At 38.0% G+C, this 18271-nt stretch overlaps 1 protein-coding gene across 6 annotated transcripts in view; it reads left to right on the top strand.

The window, feature by feature from the left end:
* Positions 1-17954, top strand: part of WASF1 (WASP family member 1) — an 89710-nt gene extending 71756 nt beyond the window's left edge. For 5 of the 6 annotated variants that reach the window (XM_042017276.1, XM_042017274.1, XM_042017273.1 and 2 more), the window contains exons 3-9: positions 33-167; positions 9252-9405; positions 10104-10221; positions 11012-11184; positions 13203-13382; positions 14725-15362; positions 17045-17954. In XM_042017276.1, coding sequence (XP_041873210.1) covers positions 33-167; positions 9252-9405; positions 10104-10221; positions 11012-11184; positions 13203-13382; positions 14725-15362; positions 17045-17202 — 1556 coding nt within the window. In that variant the 3' untranslated portion in view covers positions 17203-17954. The remainder of the gene's footprint in view (positions 1-32; positions 168-9251; positions 9406-10103; positions 10222-11011; positions 11185-13202; positions 13383-14724; positions 15363-17044) is intronic. The other variant, XM_042017275.1, reaches the window with a different exon arrangement.
* Positions 17955-18271: the final 317 nt, after the last annotated feature.

Genomic DNA, 18271 nt, shown 5'->3' with positions numbered 1-18271 from the left:
GCTTGAATTTTATTTTTTTTCCCATGTTTCAGGTAAATATGCTGAAGATATATTTGGTGAACTTTTCAATGAAGCACACAGTTTCTCATTTAGAGTCAACTCCTTACAAGAACGTGTAGATCGCTTATCTGTCAGTGTTACACAACTCGATCCAAAGGAAGAGGAATGTAAGTTACCTCCTGCATGGAGGATTTCTTATTTTGTCACTCAGACAGCACTGACAGGTGAAATGGAAATAATACTTTAATAGTTTAAATCATATTTATAAGAACACAGAGCAAAGCATCATACGAAAGGTCCATTTCTATTTCTGCTACAGGTTTCTTTTGTAGCCTTGAGCAGCTTTCTGAACTCAGCGTTTTCATGGTTACTGAATGATACTCTTACTAATGAATTTACTTAAAAATGGCTACAGGAGTATCTGTCACTTCCGTAGTGTTATGTATTAGGAATATTAATAATACTATGTAATGTTATGTGAACGCTTGGAGATAAGTCTATACACCTTTTTAAACCTTTCTACTAATTCTCATGGAATGTAAACATTTGTTCAAGTAGGATTTTTGCATTTAACTTGTACCATCTTACTTTCTGTATGATGTTATAGTTGTATAGCTTCATTTGTTGATGCTGTATAACCTCTTGGATTCTTCCTAAATAGCTTTAAGTATTATAAATATTGGTTAGCACTGAGAAAACAAGTACTCTCAAAAGTCACCAGCTCATGCCCATAAGACAAAATCTGTATGGAATTTTAAAAGGTGCCTAGGCTTTGTGATGAGTACAGAAACATTGACCACCTAATGTGTAAATGCCATGAAGCTCTTTTGCTTTCCTCAATATCTGTTGGTTGCAGGTGGAACTGTGAAAAATCTTGTAACCCCAAACATTTTAGGGTGTTCTAAACTATGTGCTTAAGACCTAGAAAGTAGAGCAACATCCCATCATGAAAAATAACTTCAGATTGCTTGTGGTATCCAATTTTAAACTATAGAAGGCTGTTTCAGTTCTGAATGTCTAGATATAATAATTGTGTATTATTACATTGTGGGACAGTAATTGTGTACACAGAAAAAATGAAGTGTCAAACCAGGAGCGTGGTCTTCAGGCTGTCTTTGGTTATAGATGTCAAAATTTCACTAGTAGCAAATTTAAGCTAAGGGAAGTTTTGATTCTGTATTTCGCGTGATATTAATTTTAGAAAAGGTTTTGAAAGACAGCTGTTCACAGCTAGTAGCAGATTTTCCACAAAATCATGACTTGCCTAGGGGAATTCTTACATTAATGGGATTTTCCAAGTCTCTTGATAACTGAGCATAAATCACACCCATACACCACTTTTTCCAGTTGTTGTGGTTTAACCTGGCAGGCAGTTAAACACTACACATCCCCTTGCTTACCCCTGCTCCACAGTGGGAGGAGGGAGATAATTGGGGGGGGGGGGGGAAGGTAAAATATGTGGGTTGAGATAAAGACAGTTTAATAGGACAGAAAAGGAAGGGAAAACATCAATCATATTAGAATATACAGAACAAGTGACGCACAATGCAGTTGCTCACCACCTGCTGACTGATGCCCAGCCAGTTCCTGAGCAGCAGCCCATCCCCCAGACACCTTTTCCCCTGGGTTTATATACTGAGCATGACACCATATGGTGTGGAAAGTCTCTTTGGCCAGTTTGGGTCACCTGTCCTGGCTGTGTCTCTTCCCAGGTTCTTGTGCCCCTCCCTCCCTCCCCATCCTGCTCGCTGATAAGGTGGGGTTGGAAGCTGAGAGTCCTTGACCACTGCTCAGCAACAACTAAAACATCAGTGTGTTATCAGTATTATTCTCATCCTGAATCCCAAATGCAGCACTATACCAGATACTAGGAAAAAATGAAATCTCTCCCTGCCCAAACCAGGGCATTTTTCCTATGATTGGATAGTGATAAAAAGTCCTTTTCATGTACCATAATAAATTGTCAGCAGTTGTAATCTTGTAAGAACTGTAACACTCCACTGTTAATGGCATTTCCTCATTTACTCTTGACAGCCTAGTTTTGGTTTAAATCAGAGGGACATATATGTTGATACATCATATCTAGTATGTTAATCATTCACATTTCCAGAAAATGGAGAGACCATTTTAAGCCATTGAGTTAAAGCATCCAGGGATGTTACAGGATAGCAAGATGGAAAATTGTATTATCCTGTGTAAAAGGCCTTTGACAAGTTTGGCTCTGGGTTTCAGGACCAAAAATCCATAAGTCTTTGATATTAGAGAATTGCTAGAAGTATTTTTAAGTAGTGTGTAGTTCCCAATGCACCATACCAACACATTTTCACAGAACTGTGCATGCTGTAGTGTTTGCTAAACTGTATAGCTAAAGAAAGGTACAGACACTGCAGTTAAAAGAAACAGGGCTGGGAATAGGTCTACCCAATGAAGTCCAGCATGGCTCAGTGTGACTCGAACCTGGTCCCCTGAATTTGTGTCTCACACCATAGAATAGCAGTGGCTGCTAGTACTTCAGAGGAACACGTGCAGTCCTCAGTGTCAGGAGCTGTTAAATGACTGCTTTTTTTAACCTAAGAATATCCAGTCCCTGAGCTGTACCCAGTGCTCCTTATTCACAGGCGTCTGCCTGGAATGAGTCACCACATGAGGACAAAGGAGATGGGAAGACATTTGATATTACTTAAAAGTTAGGGGTTGGGAAACTTTTTTCCTTCAGTATACTGTTTTGGGCTTGACTTTAGAAATTGATCACAAATAGTTTAGTCCTAGTGTGGACTAGAAATGCTGAAGGATGTTAATGCATGAAGGGGAGGGCAGGGGAGAATATTTGAATTTATCTTTTTTAACCCTCTATTCAAGAATTAAGCAACTTTCAGTACTTTACTCAGCTAACAGCATGAGTAAAATGGGATGTACTTGTGAAATGAGTCTCATCTGCTCTTTGCCAGGAGGCAGTAATAGAAGATTTAATGGGTTCCTTTGGGCCCATGCTATTACACAAGAGAAAGAAATTAAGATTCATTTAAAGCTAAGTGGCATGAACGAAAACAGCCCAAGTCAGCTTCACTAAACAAGATGCAGATACTTGACAAGATGTTTCTGATAGAGTCAGAGTAATGAAATTGTTTGAACAGTCTGTGTGTTTTCTCATTTTGAATTATTACAGTATCTCTGTGAAAGAATAAAGCCAAGGTTAAGATTGTATCTTTAAGAGCCATAATCCTTGTGCACAATTTTTCTGTCATAGAAGAGTTGCTATGAACTTGGTTTGGTTTGAATTATTACACATTTTCAAATTCTTGATTTCTCAGTGTTATTAATTTCATATTTTAATAGATTTAAAAAAATACTTTATTCTTTTCATATGCATGTGGGTTTTTCCCCTCAGAAGATACCCAACTTGTATGCAGACAAAAAGAAATCCTCTGCTTTCCATCAGTAAACTCAACTTTATTTCAATTGTATGGGAAACAAGCCCATACGTATCCAAGAGTAATAATACCTGGGGTCCTTTTAGGACTGAGAAAACACATTCTTGCTATAATGCTGAACTAAGGTTGACAGCATCACTAGCCCTGCAATATAAGGTGTCCTCATAGGTGAGAAAATAAATCCTGAGTATAGTTTCTCTGCAACCATTTTTACCTTCAGTATTTACTTTATAGGTAACATTACTAACTGTCCATATATATGCAAATTGTATAAGTAAAATAATATTTTTCTTAATTGATCACATTTTTGTGAATTTAACTGTGCCTTTTAAGTGTGAAGTACTGCTAAAGTGAATAATGTCATACTTACAGAAATCTGACAGTTTTGAAAAGAATATTCATTTTAGCACTTATGTGGTTCTTTTTTGAAATGCTGATACATGGTACAGCGCTGATGTACACTGTCATGAGGTATTGGAAAATAGTTTTGTATCACTCAGAAATAAATAACATCAGGGCAGAATGAAAATTCATAAACTCAAAGTTTATCAGAATATTTTGGTATTAATTTAGTGGATCTTTCAATGTGTGCTGCCTAATTATATTTAAATCTCAAACCAGAGAGGATCTCAAAGGCAGTGCATCAAATTCTTGATTTCTACAGCATATCTGTTACAACAAGCAACTTAAATAAACCTAATGACAGAAGTGCTGTGGGTGAGCAGCCTGGCACACTTCAGGAAAGGAATCAAACAGTGTTGTGGATTTGTTTCAGTGGACTTCTGGCTTTGAATACATGTGCTTATTGTTTTTCTAAACATTCTACAAATATTGCCCTGTCATTAAAACAATTGTAGTTCAGAAGTTTGGCTGAACTAATGCCAAAAAGAGATTTGATGTTTTGCTGTGGGGAAAAAAAGGTGGCATTTGGTGGGGAGAAATGTAAAAATCATGACAGATAATTGTGGTCTGTATACTTCTGAAAATGGGAAACTTGGTCAACTTTAAAGTCTGGATAGTCAGCCCCTTGTGAGACTTAGAAGGAAGGGGTAGTAAATCCCAGTTTAAGGGGCCACTCGCTGTCTCTAGCCTCTGAAGAGGATTTTCCTGAGTATAAAAGTGTATAAATGTAATCAAAATTAAGAACAGAGAGCACGTGAAAATTGAGTTATGGTCTCCGCATGTACTATGTTAAGCGGTGAATAACTCTTTTGTCATTTCATTCTTTAGAAATTTTACCTTCAAAGGCAAATAAAGGCTGTTAAATTATATAGTAGGTCACTTTTTCTTGCACATTTCTACTTAAAGAAAGTTGGATTTGAGTGCGTCTCCCTCTCAAGATTCTGAGCGGGTAGGCTGGGCTCCAACTGCTCTCCAGGTTTCTTCTCCAATTTTCTTAGGCCCTTGATTAAATTTATGGGTTATTTAGTAAGTAAATCAGTTTTAAATTAGTGTGTCCAAGGCTTAATAGTTCCATGGTAAGACCATGATATTGCATATTTTCTGTATAAAAAGAGGGATCTGGACAAAATACCGTTTTCTAAACAATGTGGTGGTTTTGTTGAGACTCACCAGCAGATTCAGTGCTTGATGCCGTTGGGTAATTCACATCTTAATGGGGCTTCCTGGTTCTACACGCTTCATTTAAAGCAGCTTCTGAGTCCTCTTAAAATGATTGCTCTAACATTTACATCTTCTTTTTGTTTACCCATAGTAGTTAAGCTACATACATTCCAAAGAGTTCTTGAGCTTTCAGAAAATTTCTATTTCTTGTGTGGGGGACAAGCCCAAAAGAGAGTAATATCTGATCTACAGAAGTAATCTCTCTCCTTAGCAACTATCAAACCCACAGTCAGAGTATGCTGATGGCTGAGAAACCTAATGTGTGTGCATCTGGTAATTGTTTAAGTGGATAATCATTACAAATATAAAATAAATAAGGTAGAAATCAGACTCTAAAATTGCAGTGTCTCGAGGAACTGAGTCACACAAATCTTTACCTTAAGAGAATTTTCAACAGCACGACTCCCTACCAGTTAATTACCTTTAATGGGAAATTTACGACTAAGTTATTTATTCGTGAGTGTCGTTCTTTCCTCTCTGCACTTTTCAAATTGCTGGGTGAGATTTTGAACAGGAAAAGGGAATTGTGGGCAGCTGAGGCCATTGATTTGTATAAAATTTCTCCATGTCATTTAGTTCTACAGGAGGTCACAGTTGTGGCATTCAAGAGTTTCCAGTCTTGAAAGTTGTCAGGATGAAATTCTGCAGAAAGTGTTAAGAGAGTGAGCTTTTGAAAGGAATATATGTGGTGTATTTATTTACTGTCTTTAGGAGAATGGTATTTTTTGGCCTAGAACTTAATCATAAATTGTGTATTTGAATGAGTGTGAAAGAATAAAAATAAATCTAATAACTTTTTTCTCTTCTGATGAAGTACAATGTAGTATTTAATGTATTTGAAAAGTTAAAAGTAGCTACTTTCTGTCAGTACACTGGTGTGCTCTATACCTGACTTTTAATACAAATTGGGGATTGCAGTTTAATGAGACACTTGCCAAGAGATAAAACATTGTTTAGTATGCAGATTACAGATGTGCTTTTATTTAATTTGTACTTCACCTCAAAAGAAACACAGTTATTGTATCTCATCAGGGGCAATTTAAATACCCTTCCCCCCCCCAGTTTGTTGTTGATTACAAGTAAAAATGGACTGGCACCTCTTTTTCAAAACCAAATGTACAAAAGGTTGGCTGTTTAGCTTTCTGACAGACAATTTTTACTTCTGTGGAAAATACTGTTGTGTGCAGAGGGTTAGATTGGCTAATATAATACATCTTTTCATACAATCCAAGCAACAGACACAATAAAGACAAACAGGCATTTGTTTAGGTTGTTGAACAAATCTTCAAATTAACTTGTGAATATCTCAACATTTAAGGAAATTATTTAAGACCCCATTTTTTGTTAATTGCAGTGAACACAAGTGGTGTAGTTGGTGGACTTTCAGAAAAATATATCTATATAAAATTTAGGATCTTGGGCTATACAAAACATTCTGGTGTTAGTTAGGAATTAAGCAACTGAAAGCATAAATTTAACAGCATCAAGTCAAATGCCTGCAGCTGTTTCAACTCCTCCTTCAGCCACTCGTCTCTTCTCACACCTGACTTCATACATCCAATTTGTCTGACCTGTCCCCTTGCTGTGCCAGTTTGTCAATCAGCCAAAGCCAAGTGGCTGTGGGACCAGCCAGGTTTTCACGTGTTCCCCCCACTGAGGCTGTAAACCACGCAGGGCTTTTGTCTCTTGGCCAGCTGGCAAGCTGAACAAGTGGCTTTGTAAGCCAAGCCGTGCACAGCCCAGGATTACGCTGGCTGTGTGATGTGGGATTTACCTGATCCTCTGTGTAGGCGAGTTATATCCATGGCATGGTTCTCTGTATTTTGTGTGCCACATCCCTTCGTTTCCTGAGTCCTAATGTTGTTGTTTGGAATAATGGTGTGCTTTTCAGGGAGTGCCTCTTACTGGATATCAGCATAGGAAATGCTGCTTGAAATTCTACAGTGTATGTTTTTCCATGAAGACCTCTGCTGTGTATCTCAGGTTTAGAGAGAAAACAATTACACTTATTGCTGGGGATTGATTGATTGATTTTCCTCAGGTGTGTTATCCCCCTATATATGTGTACAAAAAGTGGAGTTTTAAGCAAGAAAAGGGAAGTTATGAATTAGACTGGCTGTGTTTGCTCATTGAAGAGATGGAATGCTAATAAGTTTATAGAACAGTGTCAATAATATGGTGTCACATACTCTGTGAGCATTTTAATATTAAACCAAAGTACTGTATTTATTTATTAGAATAAATTGACTTAGTTCATTGTCTTCAGAATGTACCCAGGTTCAAAGAGAAGTATACTAAGTTTTACTTTTGTTGGAAATGTCTCAAAAAAATGACAGACAGAAATCTTGCAGGATTGCCAAGCAACTCTGAACATTGGGTGTTATTTGTATAACCAACAATCCAAAGGAAAAGCAGCTGAAGTATAAAAAGATCTAAGACTTAAGTTTTTAGATGAGGTAAACCTCAGTTATTCTGAACTTTTGCCAGCTGTACTTCGTGACAGGTACAAAATATATAGGGTTATTTATGACTGCAAAAATATCTACAGAAATTGAGACTCCTAGCTGACATTCAGACATTATAATACTTCATTCACATACTTAAAAAGGCTTCTGAGGAGCTAATTAAAGGTATTAAAAAGAATAAAAGACACTGTGATGAATTAGAACCTAAGGGTAAAAAGAAGGAAACTTCTCCAGGAGAACACAACCTTGCCAAGTGTAATAAACTTCAAAAGCCAAGCTGAAAATCAAATAAATCCCATCTTTAGCCTCACAAAGGATGTTGCCAATATGCTTAGGTAAGAAGACAGAACATTCCAGGAACTGCAAGCCTTCTGGAAAAAATCCCGCCTTCCACCCCTTTGTGATCACACAGTAGAAATCCAGCTTGGTGTATGTACATGTGTATGTGTACACTTGTACGTGTTACAGGAACCCAAGTGAAAATACAGTTTTCAGCTTAAACAGGTTTTTCTTCAAATTGTTGCCAAAGGCCCTAGTGATAGGGGGACACGAGTAGAGTTGTCCTCTCATCTTGCATAAAGGGGCATTACTATCAACCTGTTTCTATAAAATAAACGTAATTATTTATAGATAAAATGCATGTGCTGAGAATACTCTCTTTGCTACTATGTCTGAAGACTGGTTTCAGTATTGTTTGTGATTTTAGGAAAAGAGCCCAAACTAATGAAAAAATTTGCTGCTTTATCTAATGGAAGTCTAATGCTGGTTGCAGAGATAGCCTTGAGAGACACCTGGACTTCACAGGTGCAGTAACTGAAGATCAGGGAGGGAGAGAAATATGAGACTAAATAAGTATACTGTTTCCAGAATTAAAAGTGCAAAGCTTATCAGTTGTGGTCACTTTTCCATTAATCTTTATCTAAATTTTAATGAAATAGAAAAAACTCTTTGGAAATCGAGAAAGATATGGAGGCTTTACCAGGAGTGGGTAAAAATAGTTGAAATCACTGTTTAATGTGTTGTGTTCATGTAGTATTGTTTTCCTTTGGATCTTACATAAAGGTAATTGATTATTCCTAACTACTGTGCTTAAAAGTCAAGGTGGCTCTAAATTAGACAGAGAAGGCTCATGTTGATTAAACAGATTAAAAAGCATTTGACTAGTTTCATGTGTTGGAACATAGAATCACCTCCCATCCAAGCCCATTGATCTCAGTAGCATAAGCTTAAGCGATTTGCTGGTTTGGCATGTCAGTGGGCCTTCAGTGGAACTGCTGCCTACATGCAAGGAATGCAAAGTTTGGCTTGCTCATGCCATAAAGGTAAAATCTATACCTCAAGACAGAGAGTAGATTTTAGTAGCAAAAGGATTGTGTAGTGGAGCTGGTAGATGTTATTAGGTACTTCTGAACTACTGAATGATATTTTACAGCTACAGTAAGCAATTTGTTGAACTACTTAGGACAGACAGAGTTCTGATATCTATCTAGGTGAGAAAAATTTCCTGTGAAGTTAAATAGAGGATAATGTGCTAGAACATTACAGACATGATTTTCACATAGTCTGACAATATCTTGCCATGGCAATAGTGCTAGATGAATCTGTATTTGCTGTAGAATGCCTAAGATGCAAGCAGTGGTGCTTTATATTTTAACCAACATTAGGTAATTCCAGATTAATCCAAATAAAATTTATTCGGTGAGGTTTTTAAAATGGCAATATTCCCTTTCAGTGTCACTGCAGGACATTACAATGAGAAAAGCTTTCCGGAGTTCCACAATTCAAGACCAACAGCTGTTTGACCGCAAAACTCTGCCAATTCCTTTGCAAGAAACTTATGACATTTGTGAACAGCCTCCTCCACTTAACATTCTCACCCCTTACAGGTTAGTAAAATAAAATTAATCAAGAACAATTTCTAGCTTATTTTATGTAATAGAGAGGATATATCCAGGCACCTTGCTCACGTTGAGTAGCTCTTGAATATTTAAGGAGCCAGACTAGAAAGCTGTGAAGGTGCTGGAGGAATAAAAGCAGCAGAAGACATTATAAGCATTAAAACTTTACTCCATTGTACTGAAATTTTAACTCCGTGTAAAATGGTAGGAAAAAGTAATTTTTATTATCTGTATTTATTAAACCATATAATGTACTTGAATATGAAGAAATTAAACAGGTAAGTGTGTAGAAAGAAGGATCTTCAATGGAAATGAATTGAAATGTTTGCTGTCCCAGAGTCAGTTTGAATCAGTAGCTGAACATGAGCAGCCACACAAATTTGCTCAATGTTTTAACAGCAAGATTGGAGTTATTGGAGTGGGAGTTCTCTGATTTATGACACTCCTTTTTTTGTCTGGAGCTTGTGTTAAAGTTATCTTTCTAAAATTAGGACCTTGAATGCCAGGAAAGACAGTAAAAACTGATGATGCAGGAGGTCAATGATCATCTCTTTTATGTTCCTCAGTAAAACATTTCAGAGTCTGAGATACCCTGTGTTCCTTAATATGCCCTTCCTTTGTCTTAATGTTTGGATTCATGTCTTGTCAAATAAATAGTATGCCCTGTTTGTGTCACTGTATTTCAGGGATGATGGAAAAGAGGGTTTGAAGTTCTATACCAATCCTTCATATTTCTTTGATCTGTGGAAGGAAAAAATGTTGCAGGACACCGAGGACAAAAGGAAAGAAAAGAGGAAGCAGAAGGTACATATGTTAACTCTATATAGCTTCTCCTTGTTTTTTCCTAGAAAGGGTTTGCAAATATGCTACTTTAATAGCAATCCAAACTTGACAGAGTCATCTTTATTCAACTAAAACTACTTGTATTCATTCAGTTCCATCAACTTTAACAATTAAATAATAATAATAGTAGTAGTTAAATGATATAGAAGGACCTAAAGCTTTCATGCTGTCTTAATGTAACCGACATCAGATTTGCCAAAATTTTTGAGTATTCTAGCAATGACTTGGAAAGGAGGAATACAGCAGGAATAAAGAATTTAACTTGAACACTTATTTGTAAGACAAAATTTTGACAATCTTACAGGTGGAAAAGCTTGAATGACATTCTAATAGATATAGTTAAACTAGAAAGAAATTAGTAGGAATATAAAACTTTGCTTGTATGTTCTTAAAATTAAACAAGCACTTTTGCAAAAGGTAATGCTTTTTTTGTTTGACCATTATTCTGTATATTTCATACATAGTAGAGAGAGTAAATATGAGTGTCAGATTCATAATTTGATTTCAGACTTAGAATAAAAAGCTACTTAAACAGCTACTTTTCTCTGTACTATTCAGCTACTTATCCACTAGACTTAAGTTTCTGGCTCTTACAAGTCTTTCTGGTTTACATATTATGTTTCGCCTGAAAGTAAATTTTTCTTGCATTTGAAATGGGATTGTTTTTCATAATTTTGTGGCTGATGTTTACATGCAACTAATTAAAATCACTGTCTCAGCTGTCAGTTTTGTTTGCACAACTCTCCTACAGCAGAAAAATCTAGATCGCCCTCATGAACCAGAGAAAGTGCCAAGGGCGCCTCATGACAGACGGAGAGAGTGGCAGAAGTTAGCCCAAGGTCCAGAGCTCGCAGAAGATGATGCTAACCTCTTACATAAGCACATTGAAGTTGCTAATGGCCCAGCTTCGCATTTTGAATCAAGGTTCCTTTATGTTTTTTCTATCCTTTATTGAGTGTATTTGTACTGCGTAGTGAACACGCATGAGAAATGGTCGATGACAAGAGGCTACTGCTCCTCTTGAAATGCACTGGAAATCACTGATTTAGCTTAATCAAAACTCAGTTTTAAAATACTTAGTGTGTCCTTGAAGGAGTAGTTACTATGTTGCTATTTTTAAGGGTAGCATGTATCCTCATTGTATCCTTATTGTATCCTTAAGGATGTTGTTGTCCTCTACAGCTTGATGAAGGTGTAGTGTCACTGCTGCAAGCTCACACCCAGGTGTGCCACTACATTCCAGTCCTGACCTACAAAATCCCTATTATTCCAGCCTCTTGATTTTTCTTAAGCAAACACTGCCAAGACTATATGATGTGTGTGATGTGAATGAACGTCCACTTGGAACTCAGATGAGAATGCTGAGCTTCTCTTTACTCTTGAACAAATCCCTGATTTGATTGACATTTCTGGTTATAGCCTATTACAAAATCCAACCTGTTGAATTCTCATTTCACAGCACGTGTTTGCTGGTGGCTAAAAGTAGCATTTCACACGGTAAAGACCTGCTGTGCTTATGCTTCTGGTCTTTGTGCAAGATCAAGTGCATTTAACCAGCCAAGAAACATCTGAAAGCAAAGAGGGCTGACAAGTAATGTTAGGACATTTGGGGGTATATTTTTGGTTTGTGGGTTTTAGGTGTTTTGTTTTGTTGGGGTTTTTTTTAATTAAAAAGCATTCATTGTCTTTCCAAAAAATAGTTAATTTTTTCCCCCTGTCTTTGTGTGGTCAAAAACACACCATAAGAGAGTATTTTGTTTAGCTTTGTAAGGCCTTCAAACAAGCTCAGTAGTGATGGTGAGTAATTATGACAGCTGTAGGAGAGAGTGTTTGCTGCCTGAAAAATAGAAAAACCTGCTTATGGAAAACTTAGCTCAATTCAGAATGTGAAAATGCTCTCAGTGCATTTCACTCAGTGGGGTACAAGTTAAGTTATGGTGATTAGCATTTTTCTAGGAACAGCTTTGTAGTACCTCTGTAAACTGCTGTATCAAGTCATTGGCAGAAACATCTGCTTTCCTGCTGTCCTTTTGTTGTGTTGTACGTTGGGTTCCGCTTTAGACGTGCTTGTTGCAGGTATCCTTTTATATCCAGGACCCTGGCCTAAACCTTGATTATCTCAGTACTAGTAATGCAATTATTAGTAATGCTGAAGCGCTTGGGAGCACTGCATGTGCAGAGCACATTGTTCAGATACAGAACAGCACCATGCTTTGGAATAAACAAAGATTTTCACCCCTGACAAATTTAATAGGTTTAGATACTACAGTGGTGGCAGTATGTGGAAATGTAGTGTTGCTTTACTTGTTGGGAAGTGTTCTACAAACACTTTTGCTCTGAATTTAATACAGTTTTTTAAAAATAAAAATCTGTATTGAATAGTTAATTAAAATTTACTAACTGATCAGGTCCTTGAGGTGTGTCTAAAGTTGTCATGAACAAGTAAGTTGAATCATCTTTATTTAGTGCTAGTACTCAATAATAGATATTTATTGAGTCCTGTGTCTGTCTATTAAAGTAGCAAGTTCTCTGTATATATTGGAATAAAGATCCTCTGACAGAAATTCAGCTAAATTATTCAGTTGTAAATTCTACCATTCTAACATCGATGGATGTTTCATGAATGATATAAAAGAGTAGTTCTGATTTTATTGCTGTGTTTACTTAACTCAAAATAATGTGACTAATAAACACTAAGGTCACACACATACTGTAGAAACTATCAGATATACCTGTCAAAATCAAACCCTTGAGCTGCTAGAAGTAGTAACAGGGAAAGTGGGATAAATTACTGAAAAGCCACACTGTTTAATATGCAGCACTAGTGAAGAGAAGATACTTGTATTCAGAAGTCAGACTGAAGCATAGAACAGTAGCTGAGGGCACTAATACTTACTCCTACTAAAGGCGAAGTTGGATCTTTTCTCCCTGTTTTTCTACAGATCTCAAGCATACGTGGACCACATCGATGGATCGTATTCCCTCTCTGCATTACCCTATAGCCAGATGTCTGAGCTCCTGAACAGAGCCGAGGAGCGCGTGCTGGTCAGGCCCCATGAGCCGCCGCCGCCGCCTCCGATGCACGGAGCCGCCGAAGTGAAACCTGTGCCTCCCTGTGTTAGGTACGAGCCAGAAAAGCCACGTGCAGATCTGTTGGGGTGGTTTGCTACCACCCCACCAATAGCTGTTAGCATTATTTCCATGCTGCCCAGGCAGTACAGGCATCCCAGGGGCTGTGGCAGCCTAAAGCCCCAGCGTGCCTGCAGGAACAGGGCTGCCAGGAACTGGTCAGGAAGGCAGGCATCTAAATCCCGTAGAGTGCTCTGGTGAAGACCCACCTCACCTTGCCATTAATACTGCAATCATGCTGCCTTCTGAGTTAAATGGCAAGACAAGTAACTGTATGGAAAATGATTCTCTGAAGTATGTTGGAATTTCAGGATGTAGCTTTGGAGTTTTGGAAATTAGTACAACTGAGCTGTGTTTCAGCCCACATGAAAGGAAGAATTTATCACAGTAAGACAGTTGTCAAAACTACGTATTCATCGCATTTGCTAAATTGCAAGTGCTTCCCTCTCCCAAATGTTTTTATTTTCTATTTCTTTGTACGTTTTCAGAAGTGGATACATACATAGAATGTTTTCTAGAGGTGAAAATTTTGTTGTCACTCCCCTATTTTTTTATACCAAAAGTCTTCCTTTATGGTTTGGTATATACAACTTAGAGTAGAGGACAGTTAATTCGGATGGGGTTGTTACATCAGCAAGATGTTAGTCTCTCGAAAAGAGTGATTTTTTTACTGCTTAGGGGATCATATGCAAAAATGCCTAACTCTTTAGATTAATTTTCCACAACGGCTAAAGAAATCCTCTAGTGGTCTTTCAGGAAAATAAGTTTACTCTTCTCTCTTATTTTCTTCAATTCACCTATTCATTGCCCTATAATGAGTATCTAGCATATAACTACACCTCTCTGTACATAGTATTGATGGCCTTTGATATTAGTCTCACTCATTTTGTCATCACACCTGAAATACGTGTTTCAAATTAACTTGCCCTCATTGTTTGCATTGTTTTGTTTTGGTTTTAAAGTTCTGTGAATCAAAGCAGCTAATCAACTGCTACTTCCCTTACTTCAGAAAAATAATTTGGATTTACTTAGGGACAACAGGGAAGAATTATACTAGTATAGGAAGCCTTTGATAAAGATGCAGGTACATTGTATAAGAACATAAATTTGGTTAGTAGCTGAATTTGAGCAGAAAAATTGGAAACCTGATCCATGCTCCATACTGAAAATTAGATTTCCTTGTTTATGAGGTGTGAACAAACACCCTGAAATCATCATAGTACATAATGATTTTAATGCCCAGGTTTCAATGTTCTTAAGTTGCAGAAGTGAATCTATTACTATTTTTTCCACTCTCTAGCTCTAATAACTTTGTTCTGTTATTGGATATTGCAGTTCTACTCCTGGCTTGGTAGAAAATCGTCCTCAGTCACCAGCAACAGGCAGAACACCAGTGTTTGTGAGCCCCACTCCTCCTCCACCACCACCACCACCTCTTCCGTCTGCTTTGTCGACTTCATCATTAAGAGCTGCAATGACTTCCACCCCTCCACCCCCAGTCCCACCCCCACCACCCCCTCCCACAGCTGCTCTGCAGGCCCCAGCTGTGCCACCTCCACCAGCTCCTCTCCAGATAGCTCCTGGAGTTCTTCATCCAGCTCCACCTCCAGTTGCTCCTCCCCTAGCACAACCCTCTCCCCCTGTCACTAGAGCCGCCCAGGTGTGCGAAGCTGTACCTGTTCACCCAGTTCCTCCACAAGCTGAAGTACAGGGACTTCCTCCACCACCCCCACCTCCTCCCCTGCCACCTCCTGGCATTCGACCCTCCTCCCCTGTCACAGTTGCAAACCTTTCTCACCCTGCTCCTGTTCTGCACCCTCCTCCCACAACCATTGTCCCCGGCCCTCATGCACCCATAATGCCTCCATCTCCACCATCCCAAGTGATTCCTGCTCCGGAGCCCAAACGCCATCCTTCAACTCTTCCTGTCATCAGTGATGCTAGAAGTGTTCTGCTGGAAGCAATACGGAAAGGTAACATTGGCTATTAAGCAGCAAAAAGAATAATCTCAGAAACCTGCTAAACACACGTGACCTTTGAGAGAGGGAATATTTCACATGTGTAAGAAGTTAGAGGAATGCATCTTAAGTCTGCTTCTGTTTTCTATCCTCTACAGTGTATGCATTGCCAAGTAGACAGGTTTTTTTCAATTTGTAATTGCACTTATCAGGTGTTTAGTTTGGATGGCAAAACTGGTTCTCTGTGGAAGTTAGATTACAGAAGAAAGTACATGTGTTTGTAGATGATCTGTGGAGATTATCTTTCCACTTCTATTTACCTGCAAATGTAGCTATTTCTGATAATCTACAGATTGTGTAGAAAACAAAAACATTGGTTTTCACAGTCTATTAGATAAAAGCAAAACAGATCAATTGGCATTGGTATTTTGATTATCTCTCACTGTATTACAACAAGATATAAGTGACGTCCAGAAATCATTGCTGAAGACTTCAAGCTGTAAAGTACCTGATCTGGGCACATCTCAGCGCAGTAGTGGAGCACCCTTTGCATTGCAAGGTGCCCATGGCAGAGTGCAAGGGAAGGGCAGAGCTGCAGGACAGTGTTCTCCTGATGATCTCACAAGGAGCTGTGTGCAGGCTGTACCTTTCAGCTTATTGTGCCCATGGCCAGGAAAATCCCCCCTGCGCTGTGCACGCTGCTGTTTGATGGTGGGGTATCTTTCAGTAGTGAAGCTCTCTCAAATGTTTCAAGTCCTACGTTCTTCTACTCTTCCCCTGCACAGCAGCACAGCACAGAATTTGTATGGTACTGTGATATCAGCAGATAGGCTATAGCAATAATTCAAAATATTTTTGCACATCTACGTGCACATGAATTGATAACATCATTGAGTCTAAAGAAATGTTGACAAGAGTTGAGTACAAGAGAGGTGCATGAACATGCATAGAGAATGTCAGCACAAATAAGGAAGTAGAGCCTGCTGGTATAATCTAGGTGATTGCTGAAAACACTTTTGACCAAGTCATGCCCAAGAAACAAAGGCTCGAGTTACCACAGCTTAAATTGTACCTAAGGTCCTGTGCTTGGGTTGTCTGTCAGCTGACAGCGAAGAATATTAAGTACAAGATGTAGGTCATTCTTAGTCTGTGTCAGTCTGGGATATCGTGAGTATAAAACCAAAATATATAATCTCTGTCATGTTTTTAACTAAGTTGCTGGATTTAACTTTTTCATACCTTTGGTATGTGTTATTTCTCCTTTGTATTTGATCTCCAAGTAATACTTTATCCCAAACCAGATTATTATGTGATAAAAAACAGGGTTACAAGAGGTCCTGTCTTGTTAGGATACTCAAATAGCTATAAACTTCCATTAAAATCATGAATAGCGAGTATGGAAAATGTCTGGAAATGCAAATAGCAAAATGGCTTTTAATCACTCACGGTGGTACTAAAAATGTATTTTTAATGGGAAATTAGAACCAGGATGTTACAGTAGAAGGACTCATGATCTAGTCTGCCACTGCAGTTCTGACATTCCTCTCTTTAAAAACTTGACAAAAATATTTCTACCTGAGCAGGACAGCATCCTCTGTCTTCACTTTTGCTTGCGAAGCATTTCGTGAATCGTGGGCTAGATACATTTACAGTGGGGAAGGAGGAGAGTGACGTGTTTGTGGTCTGATGTTCTCCAGGTATTCAGCTCCGCAAAGTTGAAGAGCAGCGGGAACAAGAAGCTAAACACGAGCGCATTGAGAATGATGTTGCCACTATCCTGTCCCGTCGCATTGCTGTGGAATACAGTGATTCAGAAGATGATTCAGAATTTGATGAAGTAGATTGGCTAGAGTAAAATTATTACATTGCTGTACACTGCAAAATCGAATGCTAATGTCCATTGTGGTGCTTGTTCTTTGAAAGTTTGATGGTCATTTCTAGTGTTTTTTGTATTCTTTTCTTAACATAATTAATCCATGTTTTTCTACTTTTCAGTTTACAAAGAGCTCCTAGTGCATCTTCAAAACTAAATGTTTTACAGTGGCTTTTCTTACACATCTCTTTTGAAAGAACATACTTTGTTCCAATAGACCACTAAGTATTAAGCATGGGCAGCTGTTGGTAGAGTAGCAGTTTCAATTTTTTGGCATATCTTAACTGTGCACTTTGTGAATTTTAAGTTGATGAAGGCAACTGAGATTGACATTCCAAGGGCAGCTGTATGTACTAATGAGCCTTATTCTACTTCTGATAGTGTTTTAAAACATTAAACCTAGCTGTCAAAATATCACTGCCTCGATTACACCTGTACACTAAAAGTACATATAGTTAGCAGCACTGAACACACTGAAAAGCAAATGGATCTTCGGGGGGGTTATTATTGTTTTATTGTTGTTTTTAAATAATTATGGCCTTATTTGAATGTTTAGAGATTCCCCTTCCCTTCTTCCCTCCCAGGTACATATTGTGTGGTACTATTTTTGCCTGCATAATAGAAGTTTAAAGTTTTTTTTTTCCTTGTGAAATCTTTTGACTTAAACATGCTGTGTAACTTATGTAACTGTTAAAATAACAGTTTGATTTAATAAATGGTTCATTTTAAGTGTTCCTGGGTGTTGCTTTTTCAATGAAGCCTGCTTTTCACTGGTATATCTGAGAGATCCTTGGATTTCAAGTATTTAATCTGTGGTAAATATTCTGTACCTGATCTAACGAGAAACTATCATTAAATGATATCTATATGCATATCTACTGAGAAAAAAAAAAACAGCTGAAATCTTATCGTGACCTTAGTTTAAAAAAAAATACAAACACAGAATTGGGAGCTTGTGGCTAATTGGCTTTAGGGTTGTTTTGTTTTTAAAAAAAAAAAAAACACTTTACCATCAGTGTGTCTTGAGGAGAAGCCGCAGTTAAAATCATGG

This window comes from Corvus kubaryi, unplaced genomic scaffold (genome assembly GCF_017639235.1).
Source record: "Corvus kubaryi isolate FWS band 111438036 unplaced genomic scaffold, C.kubaryi_AGA036_p1.0 split3-73, whole genome shotgun sequence".
Lineage (NCBI taxonomy): Eukaryota > Metazoa > Chordata > Aves > Passeriformes > Corvidae > Corvus > Corvus kubaryi.
The sequence above is the reverse complement of the archived record's forward strand: the minus strand, read 5'-3'. Positions and strand labels throughout refer to the sequence as shown.